We start from the raw sequence: 20,761 nt of genomic DNA, 5'->3' as shown, positions 1-20,761 counted from the left end.
TTCCTTAATATGAAGGGATTGTTCAAAGTATGGAAAGATGGTTAAGGTTAAGTCCTAGAACTTCAGTAGGGCAGGATAAGGCACAATGTCCCCCACATATAAAAACTCATTTGTTCTCTTCTGAGACTAATGACATGAAAACATTTCATTACCAGCTATGTGGAATTATTTTTAATGTGCTGGTGAAGCAGTATTATTGAAAATGTATGTTAGAACAGATGAAGGAATTATTACAACAGTATGTGTTTGATTTTTCCATAGGCACATATCCTGCTGGATTGTGGGGATGATAATATCTGCAAACCAAAGCTGGAGGTGTCAGTAGAAAGGTAAATACCTGACAAAAATGCAAGGAAAAGCAATTTCCTGACTTGAAGTCTAAAAATCAGTAGCTGGTAATACTTTTGTTTAAGGGATGTGTTGAAATAAGCAGGACCCTCATTGTGTGCAATCTGAACTCAGGCTTATATGCTTTAATGAAAACCTATTTTCTGCTTTGGAACCCAATGTCTTTACCATGCAATGCACCACTCCCACTCCCACCCCAGCCTCCACTCTAAGTAGGACATATTTATTTATTTATTTGCTAAGCTGGATGTGTATAGTGAGAATAAACCTCTGCTAGCTGCCACTGTATCTCTGTTCTGTTGTTTAATATCAGATAGACACAGGAAAATGTGGTTTTATGCAGCAAGGGGAGGAGTAGGGCTCTCTTGTCGCATGTATGAAAAAAAAATTGTGTTGGTATTGGCAATGTCTTTTATCAAACCTGGAAAAAAGAAACAAGTTTTCAGTGGTAGTTTGTTAATGCTTCTGAGTTTTTTTTTTACTTTGTGTGGCCTAAAACTTCTCTTACTGTATTATCTCATAATCTGTTTTTTAATGCCTTGTAGCCATAGGCACATAGTATGTAGGTAGGACACTTCACAAGCACTAATTCATGCCAACACCTCAGTAACATTTGACATCAGTGCAGATACCCTGATGCATGCTTGTAGTTGGTGAAATGAAAATACATTGTTTGGTAAGATAATCTCTTTGTGTCTGAACCAAAGGTACTGTACGGGTCTTGGCTCTATTTTGTGTAGCTGAGCCTTCCCTTGAGTTTTGTTATAAATATGTGCTTGTACCTCTGCAAAGTTGGCCTGTAATCCAAAATGTGCACAGGGATTTAGCTGCCCATCATGGTTTGTTCCTTGTGAGAAAAAGGTGTTTGTTTTTTTGTTTTGTGGTTTCACAGGCAAGATTCTTATAAAACAGCATGTAGTACTTGCTCCATTTGTTATTATAGGCACAGGGTTTTTAAAAAGTACCTTAGAGCTCTCCTGGCACTCCTGAAACAAAGGCACTGCCTCCAGATTTCTCCACTGTCTTTCTGAAATTTCAAATGTCTCCTATTTTTCCAAGTCCAACCACTTCCATGCAATCTGAAACCCGAATGCAGAACTCGCTTTCACTCTGTTTTCTTGCAGTGATCAGAAGCAGATCTACATCGGTGATGACAATCCCCTGACCCTGATTGTCAGTGCTCAGAACCAGGGGGAGGGAGCCTATGAAGCAGAACTCTTCGTCCTTGTTCCTCCCCAAGCAGATTTCATCGGGGTTGTTCGCAACAACGAGGTAAAATTCCAGCTGCTTTTGAGGAGTCGTCTTTCAGCTGCTGCTCTGGAAATCTCTGGTGGCTTCTGTTATTTCAGTCTTAGGGCAAAGCACAGAAAAAGTGACCAGTTTTTTCAAAGCCCCTCTTTTTTATAACCTTGAAAACAGGTCTGTCTTGTATCAAAAACATTTGTTTCCTTGGAGACTTCCATACTCAGATTTTATTTCATTTTATTATTTGACTGAGAAATGATATTAAAATTAATACAGCATATCTAGGACTTCTCTCCAGACGTTCATCCAGGTGCTCAGATGTAAAGAATGACATTCCTTGGTGTTTCTTTCTGGTTTGTTGCAGGATTTGGCCAGACTGTCATGTGCTTTTAAAACAGAGAATCAGACTCGCATGGTAGTTTGTGACCTGGGCAATCCCATGAAAGCAGGAACTAAGGTAAGCTTTGGTCCAACAGGTGTCTGGTAGCTCACCCAGGGGGCAGGTGGCATTTTCCTTAATCACAGCAGTGTTTGGGCAGGAAATTTCCTCCCAGGAATTTAAGATTAGACCTGACATTTAGCTGCCCACGTTTGGTTAGTACAGAAGTAGTTGGTTTTAACTTTTCAGCTAAATTAAAGGCTGGAAGGAATGTTCATGAGTTTTGTGATGCAAATCAAAAGGAGTCATTCATTAAATAGTGAAATGAATGGACTTTCATCCCTCATGAATTTTTTATATTTATCTGATATGTATTTTTTAGGATATAATCAAGAGCTAGCTCACAACATGTCTCTTCTCAATTTTCTGCCTACTTTCATGAAGAAAGACAGAGTTTTGTCTAACTGAAACCTTTACAATTCCACCAAATGTAGCTGAAATTGGAAGAATTAAAAAAATTGTTAGTGTGGCAGATTTTAAGGTGATATGACATAGTAACTCTTATTTTCTGAGGAAATGAAGTGAAAATCAGTCACAATTATAAAAATTTCATTATGCTTTTCTTCCAAGAGCCATCTTATATAGACGAGTAAAGGCTATTTCCAATGTCTTTTGGAGTGTATCAACCTGAACTGCACAGATGTTAAAGCAAATATGAATTGACTTAGACAAAACCTTGGAATTAACTTTGAATCTTTAACGTGTTCCCTGCTCTTTAGACTACAATATTTTTTGTAACGCCGGGGGTGGCTCAGTTATGTGTAGAAATGGCTGAAGTAAGGGTGGGGAGCACGATGCAATCCTTATTTTGTATTTTATGGCAGTGATGCCTTGGCTGTAATCTAAAGAGAGGGCAGTCCATTTCCAGCCTGGATGAACTGGACAACTTGAATTTGCCAGTTCTGTGTGTTCTCTCATCACCAGGAGTCTCAAGCAATTTCACTGTAGCCTAATGGCATTGAGAAGCTTTTATTGTGTGTTTTGTTGTTCTTCCAACTGAACCACAGTGGGTTTTTTTTTTCCCAGCTCTTAGCTGGCCTGCGTTTCAGCGTGCACCAGCAGTCTGAGATGGACACCTCTGTCAAGTTTGACTTGCAAATCCGGAGGTATGGAAATCTCTGAGTGTCATTGTGTTTGAGGGTCCCCAGGACGAGGGAAGAGATGAGAATCTTGACTTCATGTTTCAGAAGGATTTATTATCTTATGATATTATATTATATTGAAATGCTATACTAAAACTATACTAAAAAGAATATAGAGAAAAGGGTCCATCAGAAAGCTAGAAAGGACTGGAAAGGAATGAATAATAAAAAACTCGTGACAGACAGAGTCTGGCACAGCTGGACCATGATTGCTCATTAAGCAGAAACAACTCACATGGATCAATCAAAGATGCACCTGTTGCATTCCACAGCAGCAGATAGTTATTGTTTTTCTTTTTCTCTGAGTCTTCTCAGCCTCTCAGGAGAAAAAATTCTGGCAAAGGGATTTTCATAAAATATCATGGTGACATCTGAGGATGAACCTTACCAGGAGAGGACACACACAGTAAACAGAATGCAAACCACACAGTAAACAGAATGCAAACAACACAGTATCACTCTGGCCTAATTCTCTTGTCTTTGCCTTGTAATGGCTTGAAAAATAACCATGCTGAGTTAGGTTTCCTAAAATACAGGAAAAACTAAGAGTATTTGTACGTGCATATCGTTGTGCTCTGCTGACACTTGTGGTGCCACAGAATTACTTTGGGTTTATTGCCCTCTTTTAAAACTGATGCTTGAACTCTGAATTCCTTCTGATGTAAAACCAGAACTTCATGTATTTAGAGGGGGAGAGTCTTTCAGGGCAGGCAGTGTATGGGACAGTCAGAGCAGAAGCAACTTGCAATGAACCATCAGCCAGCCTGAAAACTAAATGGAACAAAACAGTGTTCCTGTTAATTATCAGATGAGCACTGTCATATAAATCTGATATATAAATCTGAATTTGTAACTTCTGGAGATGATATTTAAGGTTGGAAATGTGATCATGAGGAGTATCTTTACCAAATACAGTTTTATGTTGTTTTTAATGGACAGTACGAATACAGCTGGTTTGTTTTTTCCCTGTGGTGGACCAAAACCACTTTGTTTTTCCATTTAGGGTTTTATTTTTTTAATGTAGTAAATAAATTAATCTCATCCACATATGCATTTGTCATCTGTGGGAATTATGAAAGATTAAAGCTGCCATTCTATTTTAATGATGGAGTGATTTGCCATGCCAATCAAAGGCCTTGGCACATGAAATATCTCTTTGATCTCCCATTGCTGTGTGTTGGGTTTTCCCCTTCTCCATCAGCTGGTGAGGTGTGCCAGTGGCATGGGACTGTTCCCTGCAGAAAGTGATCTGCTCTGGGGTGTCTGTCACCTTCCTTAGGCTAGCAGCAGTCACAGCTGCTGTCACGGGGTCAGAAACAGGGAGGTTGCTCAAGTCATGCTTGTCTCCCGATGGAAGAGAAGGGAAGTTCCTGTTGTGTTTCAGGCCTTTTATGGAAGAAAATTCCTTCCCTGGCTCGTGGGTGCAAGAAGGGTGAGCAGTGGTGCCATGGAGCACAGTAATCACAGTTCACAGTGACAGGCATCACCAGGGGATTATCTGGGACAGCTTTTAAGGATCACACTGCTTGTCTTAAACTCACAAAGCTACATCTCCAGTGCTGGCTCAGCTCCCAGCAGAGCAGGTCTAGTCTCTGAAAGAGTGAGGTATTTACAGGTCAGGAGGAGAGCACTGCTGCAGGTGATCGTTGATTACAGCAGCAGTGAAGAATGATGAGAAGATTCAGGATTCTTTGTAAAGGAAAATGTTTGGTTAGGGGGACAGAATAATGAGATGTGTCGAAGGAGATCAAGAGTCTGCTCCCAGCACCACTTTGAGGGGGGAGTGTTCCCTGTATTTTCTTACAGGACAGCTGTAGAACAGAGTCAGCATTAACTCTGTGTCCTCCACCAACCTCTCCCTGGTGGGGCTCCCCCAGACTCTGCACAGGGTGGGGCTGCATACATTTAGGTGACAGCTTGCTGCACTCTGGTCCTTAGCTTTTTAGCAATTGTGCTTTCCTACAGGGGCTCAGGAGTCATCCTATGTTAAATACAATTACTTTCAACTGTGGAGAGTTTTTTAAATTAAACACTTTGCTTATTTCATTTAAGAATTTGCCTTTTATTTTCCCTGCAGTTCCAACCTGTATGACAACCTGAGCCCAGTAGCATATTATCAGGCTGACCTTGCTATTTCAGCAGCTGTTGAAATTAGAGGGTAAGCAATACTATTTTAATAAACACTTTTAAGGAGCTCTGCACATTTGCTTCTTTATATTCACTGAACTTCCTTTCAGGTCTGCATAAGTTTTCAGGAAAGTTTAGGGAATTTTTAATCACAATATGTTTTTCTCTAGCCAGAGACTAAGAAAACTTTTTGGACTTTTATGTCTTAAATAATTACAAAATTTATTCCAAAAAGGAATCCTGTGCCTCCATTACTAGAGATATTTTTTAGAAGAAGAAAAAAATCACTGCTCTTGTTAGTAGTTTTACATTTCTGCAGGTCACTTTTCTCCTTCACAAACTGACTGGGGTTTTATCTGAAAACCTCTGAAACCAAAGTTGCAGATTCTATAGAATTTAAGTTTGTAATGTCCTCACCTTCAGTCTGAAGCGTAGTATTAATGTGTAATGACTTGGTTGCTCCATCACCTCTACTTCCCACCTAAAAGTCCTCTTGCTTAACCAGTTAACTTGGATTCCTGAGTCATAATTTTTTAAATTTCCCACTATATTCATTATTGTGAGGAATTTGTTCAGTATCTGAGAGGTGGGGCATGGCACACTGGAAAAGCGTGACTGGTATCTTCACTGCTTTCAGGGCTGAATTACTCTTAGGACTGTACTGCTAAGGCTCTACATCATCAATATTTCTCGTTATCATAATATTTCACATCAATTTTTCTCGTTATCATAATATTTCCCACTGATTTTTTTTTGGAGGACATGGGTGTCCTTTATCTTTTTTTAACGTAGAGAACAGAACTGAACATTTAATATTTAAACCACTTCTTTCAGGTTTTATGTAGAGGATGAGGAAGTGGAGATTGCATTTTAAGCATGTTGATTTTTTTTCCTTTAGATATTCTAGAGAATCACATTTATTTTTTCATCCTTGCTAATAACAACTCCTTTGCTCTGCTGTTTAGTGTGTCATCCCCTGATCACATATTCCTTCCTATTGCAAACTGGCAGCCAAAGGAGAATCCTGAAACAGAAGATGATATTGGGCCTCTAGTTCAGCACATCTATGAGGTGTGGAATTACTGCTGATTTCTGTGACATGGTTCTGTGATAAATGAAAATAAATCTTTTGGTGTAGCTTTACTCTGGAGTAAATTATGATTTTTTTTTTCTTTTGTCTTGTATGCAAGGAGAGATTCTATTTTTTTAATGCTGGGCCAATAACTGGTATATCCAAGAATGGTGGGAATGCCTGCAATTAGTGTGACAGGGGTTGATTACCTACATAACTACACATATTTTATTTTATTGCCTTTTGAAATCTATATGAAACATTTGCAGTAATGTGAGCTCAGGAAGGGGCTTAAGGCTGTTAATTATTGTACTCTGTCTGTTCTGAATCACTACCCTGAAGCCTTTTGCTGTGAAAAAAATTAAGTATTTAAAATTTCCTTTAAAGAATTACCACATATTTAATCTAGATTGTGTAATTAAGTGAAACTTACCGAGAGAGTTGTGTGAATATTAATAGTTAAAAGTTTTACCACTTTTAGGTAAAGGTTTGATGCTGTGGCCATAAGTGGTTGGGGGGGGGAAGTGGCAGTATCACATTTGTGGCTCAAATATAAAGTAATAGTTATGTGCACATTAACAGAGAGAGTAGCATTATTTTTTTTACATCTGTAAATTTTATTTTCATAATCAGCTGAGAAACAATGGCCCAAGTGCATTCAGCAAGGTGATGATGACTCTGCAGTGGCCTTACAAATATAAAAACAACACGCTGCTGTACATTGTGCAGTATGAAATTGATGGTCCCATGAACTGCACTTCTGACATGGAAATCAACCCACTGAAAATTAAGGTAAGCAGGACTTTCCCTTTGAGTGGAATGAAGTGTGTTTGGTTGTTTTGTAAGTTCTCAAAGTAGCCAAATCCCTGAGAATATGACAAACTGAGATAGTTTTTCATCTGTGGCTGACAAATAAGTCTACACTTTTCCACACTACCTGTCAGTGTATATAGCAGGTGAAATAAAAGGTAAACAGCAGCTGAAAATTGTCAACTCAAAGATCAATTTGTGTTGTTTCTTTTTATTGTGGGGTTTTCTTTTTTTCTTTTTTTTTTTTTTTTTTTAACTTCATTTTTGTATACGAGTTCTAAGTCCAAAGAAACAGAATTATAATGAATGTGGTCATGAACTAAAACCAGATGCTCCTGGACTCTTTATGTAGATTTTCTGGGTTTTGTTTCTTGGAAGAAAATGGTATTCTTTTTTTTATATTACATTTTATCTGTGTATCCAACTGGATAAAATTCATCCAATTTGGGTGAATTTATCTATTGGTCTATCCAAAGGTCACAAAGGACAATGGGGGTTAGCTATCACTGCCAGCAAAACATGGGATTTACAGAGCAGAAGAAACTTTTTTTCCTGGGCTGGACTAGGCAAAGAAACACCAGATAAAACCCATCAAGTTTAATTGAGGAGTTGATTTCTAGGATAGTTTAGAACAAGCAATAAAAGTCAGTGTGTTAGTTCAAGAAGAAATCAGTATGTTAGTTCAAGAAAATGTCAGTATGTTAGTTCAAGAGCAAAAAAAGGACTGAGGGAAGATATTCAATGTATAGAACAACAAAGAATGCTTGTGTATCTTTGATAACCAAAAAGCAGCTTCAGTGAATATGTAAGTACAAAGTTCCTGTGCTTCTGCTCTATGACTTGCAGTGATTTATTTTCAGCCGGGGTCTGAAGAATAGCTAGGAGAGAAAGAGAGAAACTTGCAGTTAGGTATTTTCTTGTCCTTAAGCTTGAAGTCTGCAATATACTGAGTCATTGTTTGTGTTCCCTTGGTGTGTGCTAGATTTCTGCTTCCAAGGACGATGACAGGAATGAAACCCTTGGCAGGGAGGATCACCGTGAGCACCGCGTCAGCCGCAGGGATTTGGCTGCCGTGGAGGGGGACGTGCACACTCTGGTGAGCTCCCAGCACTGAGCTGCTGACACCACGCCTGACAGTCCTTAAAAGCAAATGTGAGGAAGATTTTTTCCTCCCTAAACATGATTGGAAAAAAATCTCTACTAGGAAATTAACGTATTACCATATCAATGTCTCTGTAACTGCAAGCTGTAAGTAATTATCCAATACTGGAGGTAATTTAATGTATTTTAATAGTTTATGGTGCTTTGCCAGTGTAGGTATATGGGTAAAGTAATGCCATTAAGGACTTTTCAAATATTTTCATACTTGGAACATCCTTCCTATTTTTATACACAGGGCTGTGGAACTGCTGACTGTTTAAAGATTGTCTGTCAGGTTGGCCACCTGGAGAGGGGAAAGAGTGCAATATTGTATTTAAAATCACGCCTTTGGACCCAAACTTTCATGAATGTAAGTGACTGGGAATATTCTGTTGCTGCTTCTGAAACAGTAAAAGTGATTTTTGTACCCACATGCAATACTAATTTTGTTTCTCTTACACAGAAAGAAAATCAGAATCATTCCTACTCTCTCAAATCATCTGCTTCCTTCAGTGTTATAGAGTTCCCTTATAAGAACCTTTCCTTTGAAGATATTCACAATTCTACAGTTGTAAGTCATTTGCATCCAGCTTGAGTTACCATATACAATCACATCACAATCAGTGCAAAGACAATTATTGTTGAATAACATTGTTATGGTTTGGTATAATTTTAATTTTATCAGCTATTTGTTTCATGTATTTATTTCAGTTGAGGGTAAAGCACATACAGTTGAGGGTAAAACAGACTGAAGCTGACAATATTTGTGGCTTGAAAGACTTAATTGAAAATGAAAAAAACATTGGCATTAACAGTCCTTGTGTTCCTGTTAATGCCATTGTTGTTAGAGAAATATTTTACTTGAAATTTGTTTTCAACTGTAGTAGCACTTGCAGCTTGAATAATGAACTTTCATTAGATTATATAAAGCACTGTATATGAACTTTATATATGTGAAGGTGGAGCAAAAAGACCTTCTGTGCCCCAGGGAGTTTCAAAGGGAAAGGAGACAGGGTGCAAACAGAAATGAAGATATAGGCCATTTGTTTGGGCTGCCAAATTGAAAGTTTTTGGTAAGCATTATAGGATTAAGAGATCTTAAGGAAAAGGCAGAAAATGATTGTGATTAACTCATTTTTGAATATGGTTTCTAAAGCCTGTTATTAGCTGGGGCTTTTTTCTCTCAAGCCTTGTGGACTTGATTTTTTGTTTCAAAGTATACTGCCTTTTAAGAAAAAAAAAAAAAAAAAAAAAGGAAAAGCCCTTAATTATCTTTCTCTAATTCCAAAATATTTCCACATTCCTACAGTTTTTTGAAAATCATCAAGAATTACAGAAGACATGTTGCCGTGTTATCACTGACTGCAAAAAGGCAAACCCAGGCAAAACAATCCCCAACCCCCTACCATAATTTAATTTTAAAATCCTATTAAATTTGGGTCAGTGAAGACTTTATGTCACCAAGAATCTATGGCTTTTGATTCATTCTGGAGAGAAAAAGTAATTTATACTGGATTAAGATTATAATCATGATAGGATTACGGTATACAAGATTCAAACTGCATGGATGAACTCAGCATATCACTGTGGTGCAAAATGTGATTTATTGTGTTTTTCTATCAGGTTGCTACAAATATTACATGGGGCATTCAGCCACAGCCCATGCCTGTGCCAGTGTGGGTTATCATTTTGGCCGTCCTAGCAGGGCTACTGCTCCTGGCTGTTCTAGTGTTTGTCATGTACAGGGTAAGTTCTGTGTCTGGGGGGTTTTGTATAATTTGCTTTTCCCTACTAGTGATGTATTATTTCATACAGTACTAGCACTTTGCAGAAATGCCTTGCCCCCCTGATCATCTGAATCAGTTAAGTTTTTGGAATAACTGTAAAAGCTTTTCAGCTTTGTCAGGAAGAGGCTGAATAAAAGAGCATGTCTGTGATGGTGCTGAACTCAGTTTAAGTTTTCAACTGATATTTACTGTCTGTGGAGGTCAAAACTGAGGGACGAGAGTGAAAAGACAGCTTAATCAGTTAAGATCTGATCATGGAGGAAAGAAAAAGGATGTATGTTTTGCAAGTCACAATGCAATTTCTTAATTGTTCTCTGAACCACAGATGGGCTTTTTCAAACGGGTGAGGCCACCTCAGGAAGAACAAGAAAGAGAGCAACTGCAACCGCATGAGAACGGGGAGGGAACATCAGAAGCCTAAGCAGAGTTTTATCTGTAAGACATTCTGAAACGTACACTTGCCTACATCTTGGTTACAAATATTGGCTTCCCCCTCCATGAGCAAACCCTCACCACTGCAGAGCTGCTGTTCTCAGAAGGCTTCAGCACGAGCAAAACAAGGGCAAAACACTTCAACCTCCCCCCTGCATTAACCCCTTCCTGCCTGCCACTAACGCATCCGCACTGACCCCGAGGGACAAACTCCAGGGACAGCAGTGCTGGGATTCTGCTTGCTGGGACACAGGACGCATCATCTTCTCTGGTTCATGTACTGACTTGACTCTCCATGAATTGCTACGCAGATTCTGCATTTGCCCTTGGAGCCAACAGCCTCCGGAGGTGCTGGCTGGATTCCGTGGTTGGTTTTGGTTGGAGTACACTACATTTCATTGCCTAGCTCTTGAAAGTCAATTGCACAAAAAAAAAAAAAAAGGAATGTAGCTTGCTTTACAGTACTGAAGAATGTTCTTTACCCATTAGCTCTGATGATGATTTTTTTTTTCTCCTGCTCAAGAAATAGGAAATATGCAGTGGAATCATTCACAGCTGACACCGGTTCCCCTGCCTGCTCAGTCATGTGTTTTGTGGTTTCCCTCTAGACCTTACAAATACTGTTCTCCATGTCCTGGGTCTCTTACTGTAGGCACTGAGCCTGCAAGCACCAAGTGAGGGATAGAAATCTGGGGCTGATGTATTTTCTGTGGGACTTGGGGAAAAGATTCAGGGCAAGATCCCAAGACTCTGCTATGTATTTCCACAGTGCAGGATCCAGGTGTTCCACAGAGTTCTTGGCACCATGGATGCATTCATGCCCTGCCAGGGACAAGGTGCTGGGCTGTGGCTGCCAACAGGCATGTCTGAGAAAACCCTTGATATCCACAAGTTAAACCTGTGCAGGGTTTGAGGTGAAGGCTGTAAATTAGTTGGATTGTATTTTGGTTTCTAGCAGAACCCTGGAGGGACACTGTGTGACAGGTTACCTGGTGCACTGTAGGGAAACTGTTAATCCTCACTTTCCCTGCTTGACCATGCCCAGGTGCAGGATGGAATGACACAGGGGCTGTTCAGACCAGTCTCTCTGCCAGCCACATCCATGGATCTGGATTACACCTGCACAGGGAAGAGCTGGCAGTGCACAAGGGTTCAATAAGTAAAGGTTGATTCGGCTTGTTTCACTTCACTCATTCATTGTTTCATTGGCTTGTCTGATTTGATTCATTCATTGTTTCAGGCCCTGCATGTTTCATTGCACAAGGCATTTCATTGCACAAGACATTTCATTATGTTCAATGCATTTCATTAACAGAAAAGACACTAAGAATTTTAATTCATTGCTGGTTTTTGAACATACCAAAAGGTCAGTGGTTTGAAACCAGTTTTACATCACTCTCAGCTTATTTCCCTCACTGTTGGTGTAGTAAAAGGAAGCTTCTTACACTGATTGAGAGAAGAGCATTGTCTATGCATTTCAGTGCACAAGGAACTGCAGAGCAGGAGGTTGTTCAGCTTGCAACCACAGGCTGCACAGATCCTACAGAGGACATACCTGAACCATTACTGAGGTGCCTTCTATGAGATGTGTTTATTCTCTTTTCCAAAAAGAGAATAAATTACACTATAAACTCTCTGTGTGCAGCCAGGCACACAAAGGAAGACTTCTAATGTACTTACACCAGTGAGACTTCTAAGTTCTTGAAAGGGCAAAAGCTCTGGTTTGGTTTTGTACCTTGGGGTTTTTGTCCACAGCTGCATCTCCCCCATAAATACAGCAGTACCCACTAAACCCAGAATTTTCTGAAATGGGCAGTTTGTTTCAACTCTGATTTCTGCACCCTTTCAGAGGCTTAAAATCCACCAATGGCTTTTGTTGTTAAGTCCATTCTTACTTGCTGATCCGTGATGGCATCTGAGTCCTTCAGGGAGAGAGCACTGAGGCTGGGGGGCCAGTATGTTCACCAGATATAGGCTTGCATATTTATCCATTTACATGGGTTTGGTTTAGACTGTTTAGATAAAATTAGTTTACACAAAAGGGTATAGGGCTATGATTCCGCTTTCACTGAACTTTCGAGGTCTTCAGTGTGGCCAATGTTTGCTTTTGTCCTTATTTTTAGTATTGTTGCTAGTAATGTAGTAGAGAATCAGGAGTCAGGCTTTGATCCTGGCCCCAAAATGTGACTTTGGTAGAGCAGCATCTTCAGTTATTTACACGGGCTTGTGGTTCTCACGCTGTGCCAGCTGATTATCTGTGTGCAAGGAGATTGGTTTTACTCAGCCTTAATCTCAGTAGGGTAAGAGGTTTAAGAGACTGCCAGACAGATTATAGCTCTAATTCCTACGTGTGTGCTTTCATTACATGTACACTCCGTGGTGACTTGAAATTTATTAGACTACTTGCATGTGTAGGCTTTGTTAGGAGGTGAAAAAGAGTATTTAAAAAAAAAAGCATGGTCAAGATCCCTCCTGCTCAGAGGGATGGGATACCATAGCATTGCTAATGTCTGTGCTAACCGCATCCTAATTTTACTGGAAACTCTTTCCGCTGATTTTCAGGATAAGAAGGTACATTTTATTGGTACAACTACTGTAGCTATAGAAAGTATCTTCCATTTTTGAAGTTACATAAAGTAAGACTTATTTAAGTGATTTTTATTTCTTGCCTTCTGCTGGAGAATGAGAACAAATAGTTGCTTCTTCCATGTCCATTAATTTCCAGTTAGATTAAAAGACCACTGCATATATAAATGGAGTATACAGGTTACTTAGTGAGCATAGATGTAACACCTCAAATTCAGTTTAAAGTAGCATTTGTGTTTCAGGGAGATTCCAAACTGGAAATTTTCCTGAATGGGGGTGCAGGAAACTTTTGATAGTGTGTTCTAGATTCAGCAATAAGATTCCAGATTATGTATGTACTTGTGTCAATATAAATTTTATAGACTTAACAGGCATTGATGTATTCTTGCAGCAAGTACTGTAGAATGATGTCAAAGCTTTTAGAGAAACTTTAGAAAAGGTATTTTAGAATGAAATTAATGCCTTTGAGTCAAAATTGGTATGCACATGGTGCATACTGGAAGCATTTAAAAAATACAAGTACAGTAACAGAGAATTAGCCCTCTTTTGAGAGCTATGTTTCAGGAGCAGACTTTTTATGAATATAAAATCAAGAGCTATGTAATTATTTAGACAATAAAAACATTTTTAAAGAGCTATATCTTTTATAATGAAATATGAAATTATGTAAGTGCTCCAGTTTGCAATTAATGCAGCATCTCATGATCAATATTGAAAAGTGATTTATATTACAGAATGCATATTATCTGTTACTACGTTTGACAATATTTAGAAAATGTAAAGCAAGGAACCTAATTTATAGGTTTACATTTCTTTCAAGAAACTATGAAGTTGTGGAAATAGCTTTTGTTTAAGCATGACTGTAAAGTCAAATATGGGCTATATTTATCAGTGTAATTTGAAATCTTTGATTAAGTTTGCTGACATTGTTTGCCAAGTTATCAGGGTTTTTTCTGTTTTAAATCTTGATCTACACATTGATCTCCAATTCTCATAATGCTTGTGGAAACTTTCTGAAATTTACTACGTGTGCTCTTTCTTTATAGAACACTTATTCCAAGCAAAGGTATTAAATATTCAGTTGTTTCTAAACTTGAGTCCACGCTTAAATAGTCTTAAAGGGTATTTTGAAAATGTTTCAGCTATAATCAGCATGTACTTGGTGAAGGAATCATGCTGCACTTAGATTTTTGCAGCATTTGGGTTTGTTGTTGGTTACCCTGACAGAGCCCTGCAGTATTTTTTCCTACACCCTCCCAGACAGTCTCAGAGCAGCATTACCCTGGTGAAAACCAGTTTTTATCTTTGGTCCAGACTAACGTGGCCCTTTGAACGTGATTCTTTGTGTCCAACGCTGCTGGCTGTTAATCAGTTGGGAGAAAAAAAAGTATTTTATTACAGAAAAACAGGAATCCAAAAAATAAAAAGGTGATGGCAGGGCCCAGATGAGACGATTTTGGTTGGTTTCTGAGGCGTGCCGAGCTGTGAGTGCCCCGATGGCGTGGTTCCAGCCTGATGCCACAGCTGGGATCAGGGTTATTACTGAGCTCTGCTGACTCCTGTGGGAGCTGAACTCCTTGGTACTGAGTCTTTAGCCTCCAGCCCCAGGTGCAATATGCCATGGTCTGAGCTGGTTGCCTGCCAAGTCCTCTCTCTGCCCGGTTTTGCTGGCCTGAGAAGGGCCGTGGTGTTTTTGTTTTTGCGGGAGGACATGACAGAGCCAGCGTGCTCGCTGGAGGTGATGAGTTAATGCTATTGCAAGTCTTTGATCACCCACATTGGGTGAAGCTTGCTGTATATTCTAAAGTCTATCCACTACTAACTCCTGAGTTCTTCAGAACTGGTACCACCTTCTTTAAGCCCATTGTGGAAAATTTGACTGGAGACTATAGAATACTGGGGTTGAGTCTCTAGTACTACTGCTGTTTCATGTGATTGTGGTATTTAGGTCTATTTTTAATTCCCAATGTGTAGAATTTTAACATAGCACAGGAAATCTAACCTTTCATGCAATGAACTTCTCCAGATGTGCTGCATTAAAGGTGAATAACTTGACCCTTGGCTTTTGCAAAGTAATGGAAGATTTCATGCAGCATTTGCATCTTAAAAAATCCTTGTGCAGGTTTTGCTTTTCTAGTCCATGAAGGAAACCTGTATTTGCTATGACACAAATATTCTGAAAATGTAACATTTTATTTCTTCATAATGGATTTTTTTTTGCCTTTTTCTTGTGTTTGCTCGTGCAGTAAATCAGTAGAGCATTATTTGCACAAGCAAAAAATTAACATACTAACGAGAGTGCTGCGTTTTATGTTTCTTTGTCATGCAGTAAATACTTGCAGCAAAAATGGGAATATTTTCAGTTACCATGAACTTGTTTCAAAGGTCTTCGGTACATTTAAGGAGAGCAATATACATTTGAAGTCACCTTATTTTGTATTAAATTATAAATTGTGCAGAGAAGTGGGTATTGTGGCACAGTAATTTTGTACTGATATGAAATATATAGCTATTATAGCTATGGTTTGCTTTTTAACTCATCCTTTTCATCCTAATGCAAATTTGAGTGTTTTTATTAGGTTGTATTTTTCTATGTATATATACAATTTCAAAATACTATGATTGGGTAAACCGAAAAATGTAATTATTGATTTGATTCTGATATTTAGAATTTTGGAATAAAATACCTCTTAATCAACAGAAATTCTGCTATAGGCTTGTTTTTGGTTTTTTGGGATTTTTTTCTGCCTTATGTGTATTTTTTAAAATGCATTTAATTCAAAAATATTTCATAGTATATGTTTGTACTCCACAATTATGTGCTAAGTTCAAAAACCTTACATTTACACAGCTTTTATGTTTGCACCTCAAGTGGCACCTTGAGTCAAAAAATCTTGTAATTACAAGCAAGAAAAATGATCTAGTCACAGACTATATTCTATCACCACAAAACTGATTTCCAACAGAAATTTCTACATACCAGAAATAAATATTTTAGACTTTATAGGTGCCAAATTCCTGTAGAAAATGCTGACATCTTGTCCTCAGGTCAGGAAAATTCTCAGGGAGCTGGAGTTTTTTTCCTTGTTGTATTCTTAGTCTAATTTGATCTGAGTGTTACATTTTTTCTGATTACCAGTCATACTCCGCTGTGTGGGTGGGGTGACAATAATATTTTGTGTCACAATAAAGGCATTCATGAGTGTGTTTTATTGCTAAAAAAAACCCGTGAGAAGTAAATGTGATTGTGAACACTTCAGAAAAACTCCAAACTAGTGAGTCCCCTGGTTTGCTAGAGAATTTAACCTAAAGAGAAGAGTAATAAAGGAGACAGAAAAGATGAAAATCTGATATTTGTGGTTTAATTAACAACTTCCACAGATGTCACTGTAGCTGTACTTCACTCTTTGCACACCTGAGTGATGCTTGACTGTGAGTTTTGATCATTAGTTAGCTTGTAAATGCATTGCCAATACATTAATACTTTAGTGCATGTCAGTACGTTAATATTTTTAAATCGCCGGTTCAGGCATTCTCAAGAACATTGTGAACAATACTTTGAAAAAGTATTTACAGGAACTTCTCATCAATAGATTGTCTGATCTACATAAAGAATTGAGGTTAGTGCTGTCAGCTTCTCATCTTCTCACAAGGTATTTCACCTAGAATCAATCTGTCCTGCTGCATCTTCCTGATAAACTCCTGGTGCTGAATTATTACCCCTCTTGACAAACACACAGGACATGCTAAGACTAGGTTTACAGGACACAAAAGCACAACACACACCTTGAAAATGTGAGAAGAATACTGACAGTAAAATACCCCATTGTAATTTACATTATTTGTAATTTTACAGGCAGACCAGGCCTGTGTGGTACTGCTTTTGGGAGTTTTGCAGAGTCCACATAGACTGACATTTCTGTGTCATTTGTGCACACATTTTTGGCCCTGGCAGAACAGCAGATGCCATGTTCACTGGTTGATGGCAATGGCTGTAATTTGTTTACAGTTTGAAGAGTGTGTAGCAACATTTAAAGACTGCAGGAGTTACTGCTGGACACAGTTCCTCAAGAAAATACTCAGGTAGTTAAAACAAATTACTACAAACCTTCATTTCTTTAAAGAAAATTTGTTTAAGAAGAAAATCCTGATTGTGATTATATTTTTGCTGAAATGAATGTTATTGTGTACCCTAATTTTTCTAAATGTAGTAGAGACAATTTATTTTCACATGTTATTCCCCCTTTCCAGCCATTTTCAAGAGAGCTTTTATCACACATTTAAGAGATTATTTCCCCCCTCAGAACTTTATAAATGAATAATTGTGCATATCTATATCATCAGCATTAATTTAAAATGTTCCTGCCAAGTTGGTTCAACTATCCCTCTCCAAATAATTTATATCTTGTTAAAAGCTCTTGTCTGCAAACATTTGGGAATGCATTTGTGGTCTGCCACACCCTCAGTCACCAGACAAATTCCTGAACAAAGGAAGCTCAGAGCATCAGCACCAGCAGGTTTCCTGTAGGTCCCTTTCTTCCACCTGGGACCACACACAGTTGCAGAGAATCCAAAATTAATTCAGCTCTAAGAGTGGCTGTGCAGGAACAACCACTTTTCCTTCGCAGTGCCCACATAAAAGGTGGAAATAGGAAGCTGGGTGAGAGGATGTTAATTAAGCAAATAGGCACTGAGCATGTCTGCTAAACTAAAAAGAGAATTTATTTTTTTCCTTATGAGTTCCTGGAGGAGTTTCACATCAAATAAATGATTGTTTTATTTGTCTGGTTTTTGTGGTTCTTTGCTTTCTTTCAAGAAAGGTCCTGTCAAATGAAATCAGGTTTTCATGGCAAAGGATTTTTTTGGTGCTGATGTGAAGAAAAAAAGAGATTGACAATAAAGAATAATACTGAGAAGTACCTGCTGAGGAGGATGTGCATTTCCCACTGCAGCATTATCCTACGAGCAGTGACTGTTCCAAAATGGTGCCAATGGACTGTCAGCAACTGCAATAAAAGCAAGTTGTATTTTCTATGTCAATCCCAAATCTATTTCAAGTCATTGTTAATGGCAGTCAAATAATTACATTGTACTGTAAAGAATGAATAGAGGCATAATGAAAAATATATTTTCTTCAGATTTTATAAGAGATATGTTGAAAATATGCACAGTAACCTGTCAGTTCTTACTTTCAGCATGGCCAAATTTATACCCTACTATAGTTTGTGACTCTATTCCTCTGTTTCTCTTGCAATGAAGAAATTTTCTGCAATCTGAAAATAACAAGATTTGGCCTAGTATGTCATAGTGTCTAAAATAAACCCTTTACTTGGCTGATCTTTTTTTGTAAAAAAGCAATTCAAGTAATTTTATACTTTCCAAGGAAGTTTCTATTCACCATTTCAACATACACTGAAGATTTAGTGTTTACCTGTTCTGTAAGAGCTCACAGAGAATGGGATGTTGGCCTCTCCGGAATCATGGCATGGGCTCGCTCATCCCCACCAGTGTGAGACCCCTGTGGGGTGATGCCAGTGTGTGCTCAGCCCCCAGCACACAGGTGGCTGCCTGCTCTGGGGCAGTTTGGTTTGTCTGGATGTGCTGCCCTTCCTCGGGTTTTGGGGTTTTTCCAGCCTTATCCGCTGGGAACACCTGCAGTGGTTTTTCCATTACCCTGCCCTGGGCTGTGTGGATACACCCAGCTCCCTCAGCCTCTCCTCATCAGGAGTGTGCTCCAGTGACAGCCTTGAAAACGACATTACATCTCCTGAAGCCTTGATCCTACACACAGCCATCTCTCTGCCTCATGTGCGTGTTTATTCCTACCAGCAGTTCCTGATATCCAACATCGCGCTGATCAGCAATATAGAGAATAAATTTCTTTAGCTCTCCTGAACGCATTTTTTTAGAACTAAGGAAGCATATAAGTAAAATTGAAATGTGTGTACACGTGTTTGTGAGGCCAGAGAAGGGCAGCAGAGCTTGGGGAAGGGTCTGGAGTGGGATGAGGAGCAGCTGAGGGAGCCGGGCGTGTTTATTCTGGAGAAAAGGCGGCCCAGGGGAGACCTCACTGCTCCCTGCAAGCACGGAGCAGCCAGATGGGCCCTGCTCCCAAGCAATCAGTGACAGGGCGAGAGGACACACTCTTGAGCTGTGCCACGGGACGTTTAGGCTGGACATCAGAGTTTTTTCACAGAAAGGATGATCAGACATCGGAACGGAGAGGTGGCGGAGCCACCATCCCTGCCGGTGTTGAAGGAAAGCCTGGAGGTGGCAGGATCTGCTTGGCACGGAGCTCTTGGGTCACAGGCTGGACTCGGTGACCCCGAAGGCCTTTCCCAGGCCTTCCGTGGGTTCCGTGGATGGCTGACACCGCGCTTCCCAGAGCGGGGGCGATGCTGCGGCTGCCGCGGGCACTGCCCACCACAAGCGCGGGGGCCGATGCCAGCGCTGCCGCCTCGGAGCGGCGACATCCCGGGCACCCGGGGGAGGTGGCCCCGCTCCGCCCCGCCCCGGCACGTCCGTGGGCGGGCGGAGCAGCGCTCTCGCCGCCGCAGAGCCGCGGGTGCGGAGCGCTGCGCCGGCCTCCCGCAATATGCCTCCGCTGCCCGCGGGCTGCTCGCCATGCCGGGCACCTGCGGGCGCCTCTCCGCGCTGCTCCCGGGGCTGGCGGCCGCGCTGCTGCCGATGCTGATGATGATGATGGTGATGATGATGATGGGGCGGCCGGCCGCCGCCGCCGCCACCCGCCCGCAGCAGCAGCGAGCGGCGTTGCCCGGGGGCGCCCCCGCCGCGGCATCAGGTACCGAACCCTCCCCTGCACCCGGTACCGAACCCTCCCCTGCATCAGGTACCGAACCCTTCCCGGCGTCAGGTACCGAACCCTTCCCTGCATCAGGTACCGAACCCTTCCCTGCATCAGGTACCGAACCCTTCCCTGCATCAGATACCGAACCCTTCCCGGCGTCAGGTACCGGACCCTTCCCTGCATCAGGTACCGAACCCTTCCCTGCATCCGGTACCGACCCCATCCTTGTATCCGGTACCGACCCCTTCTCGGCGTCAGGTACCGACTCCATCCCTGCATCAGGACCAAACCTTCCCCTGCATCCGGTTCCGACTTTATCCCGGCATCCGGTACTGATCCCATCCCTGCATAAGGTACCGACTTCATCCCTGTATCCGGTACCGACCCCTCCTCTGCATCCACGTCCCCTCCCTGCGGGATGGCTGCTCTCCCCATCCCGGGCTCCGCTCGCCCCGGGAGCCCCAAAAGGCTCCAGCGGTGGGGCTGGAGCGCGATCCGTGTTGGGAGCCCGCGGGTGTGAGTGCAGCCGCCGGGAGCGGCGCTGACCCGCACCTCGGGCCACACAAGCCTGGCCTTGGCTAGCCGGGCTCCAGGGATTCCTGCTGGCTGGCAGGAATCGCCACAGGGAGATAGCCGAGCGTCCGTGGAATAGAAATATGTACGTGTGGATCATAGATGGGTGGTTATTTCCGTGTATATTTCTGTGTCGCTTTAAAAATAAACCAGCTGCTACGTGTGCGAGCATCTTGAGCCTGTCAAATGAGTGATGGGGCTGCTGAGCTCGTTAGTTTTTGCAGCCCCTCTGCAGATGCTTACCCAAGACCA

The 20,761-nt window shown here is 40.9% G+C and overlaps 1 protein-coding gene across 3 annotated transcripts in view; it reads left to right on the top strand.

Annotated features, from left to right (window-relative positions):
* Positions 1-17,098, top strand: part of ITGAV (integrin subunit alpha V) — a 48,616-nt gene extending 31,518 nt beyond the window's left edge. Inside the window, exons 19-31 of one of the 3 annotated variants that reach the window (XM_041403249.1) lie at positions 262-329; positions 1,473-1,620; positions 1,958-2,050; positions 3,059-3,138; positions 5,252-5,332; positions 6,267-6,372; positions 7,007-7,165; positions 8,166-8,279; positions 8,580-8,693; positions 8,787-8,894; positions 9,947-10,069; positions 10,436-10,545; positions 16,985-17,098. In XM_041403249.1, coding sequence (XP_041259183.1) covers positions 262-329; positions 1,473-1,620; positions 1,958-2,050; positions 3,059-3,138; positions 5,252-5,332; positions 6,267-6,372; positions 7,007-7,165; positions 8,166-8,279; positions 8,580-8,693; positions 8,787-8,894; positions 9,947-10,069; positions 10,436-10,531 — 1,290 coding nt within the window. In that variant the 3' untranslated portion in view covers positions 10,532-10,545; positions 16,985-17,098. Of the gene's footprint in view, positions 1-261; positions 330-1,472; positions 1,621-1,957; positions 2,051-3,058; positions 3,139-5,251; positions 5,333-6,266; positions 6,373-7,006; positions 7,166-8,165; positions 8,280-8,579; positions 8,694-8,786; positions 8,895-9,946; positions 10,070-10,435; positions 15,833-16,984 lie in introns of those variants that run through there. The other 2 variants (XM_041403248.1, XM_041403247.1) reach the window with 2 other exon arrangements.
* The last annotated feature ends 3,663 nt before the right edge of the window (positions 17,099-20,761 follow it).

Source organism: Onychostruthus taczanowskii, unplaced genomic scaffold, assembly GCF_017590055.1.
Source record: "Onychostruthus taczanowskii isolate IOZ18803 unplaced genomic scaffold, ASM1759005v1 scaffold20, whole genome shotgun sequence".
Lineage (NCBI taxonomy): Eukaryota > Metazoa > Chordata > Aves > Passeriformes > Passeridae > Onychostruthus > Onychostruthus taczanowskii.
The sequence above is the reverse complement of the archived record's forward strand: the minus strand, read 5'-3'. Positions and strand labels throughout refer to the sequence as shown.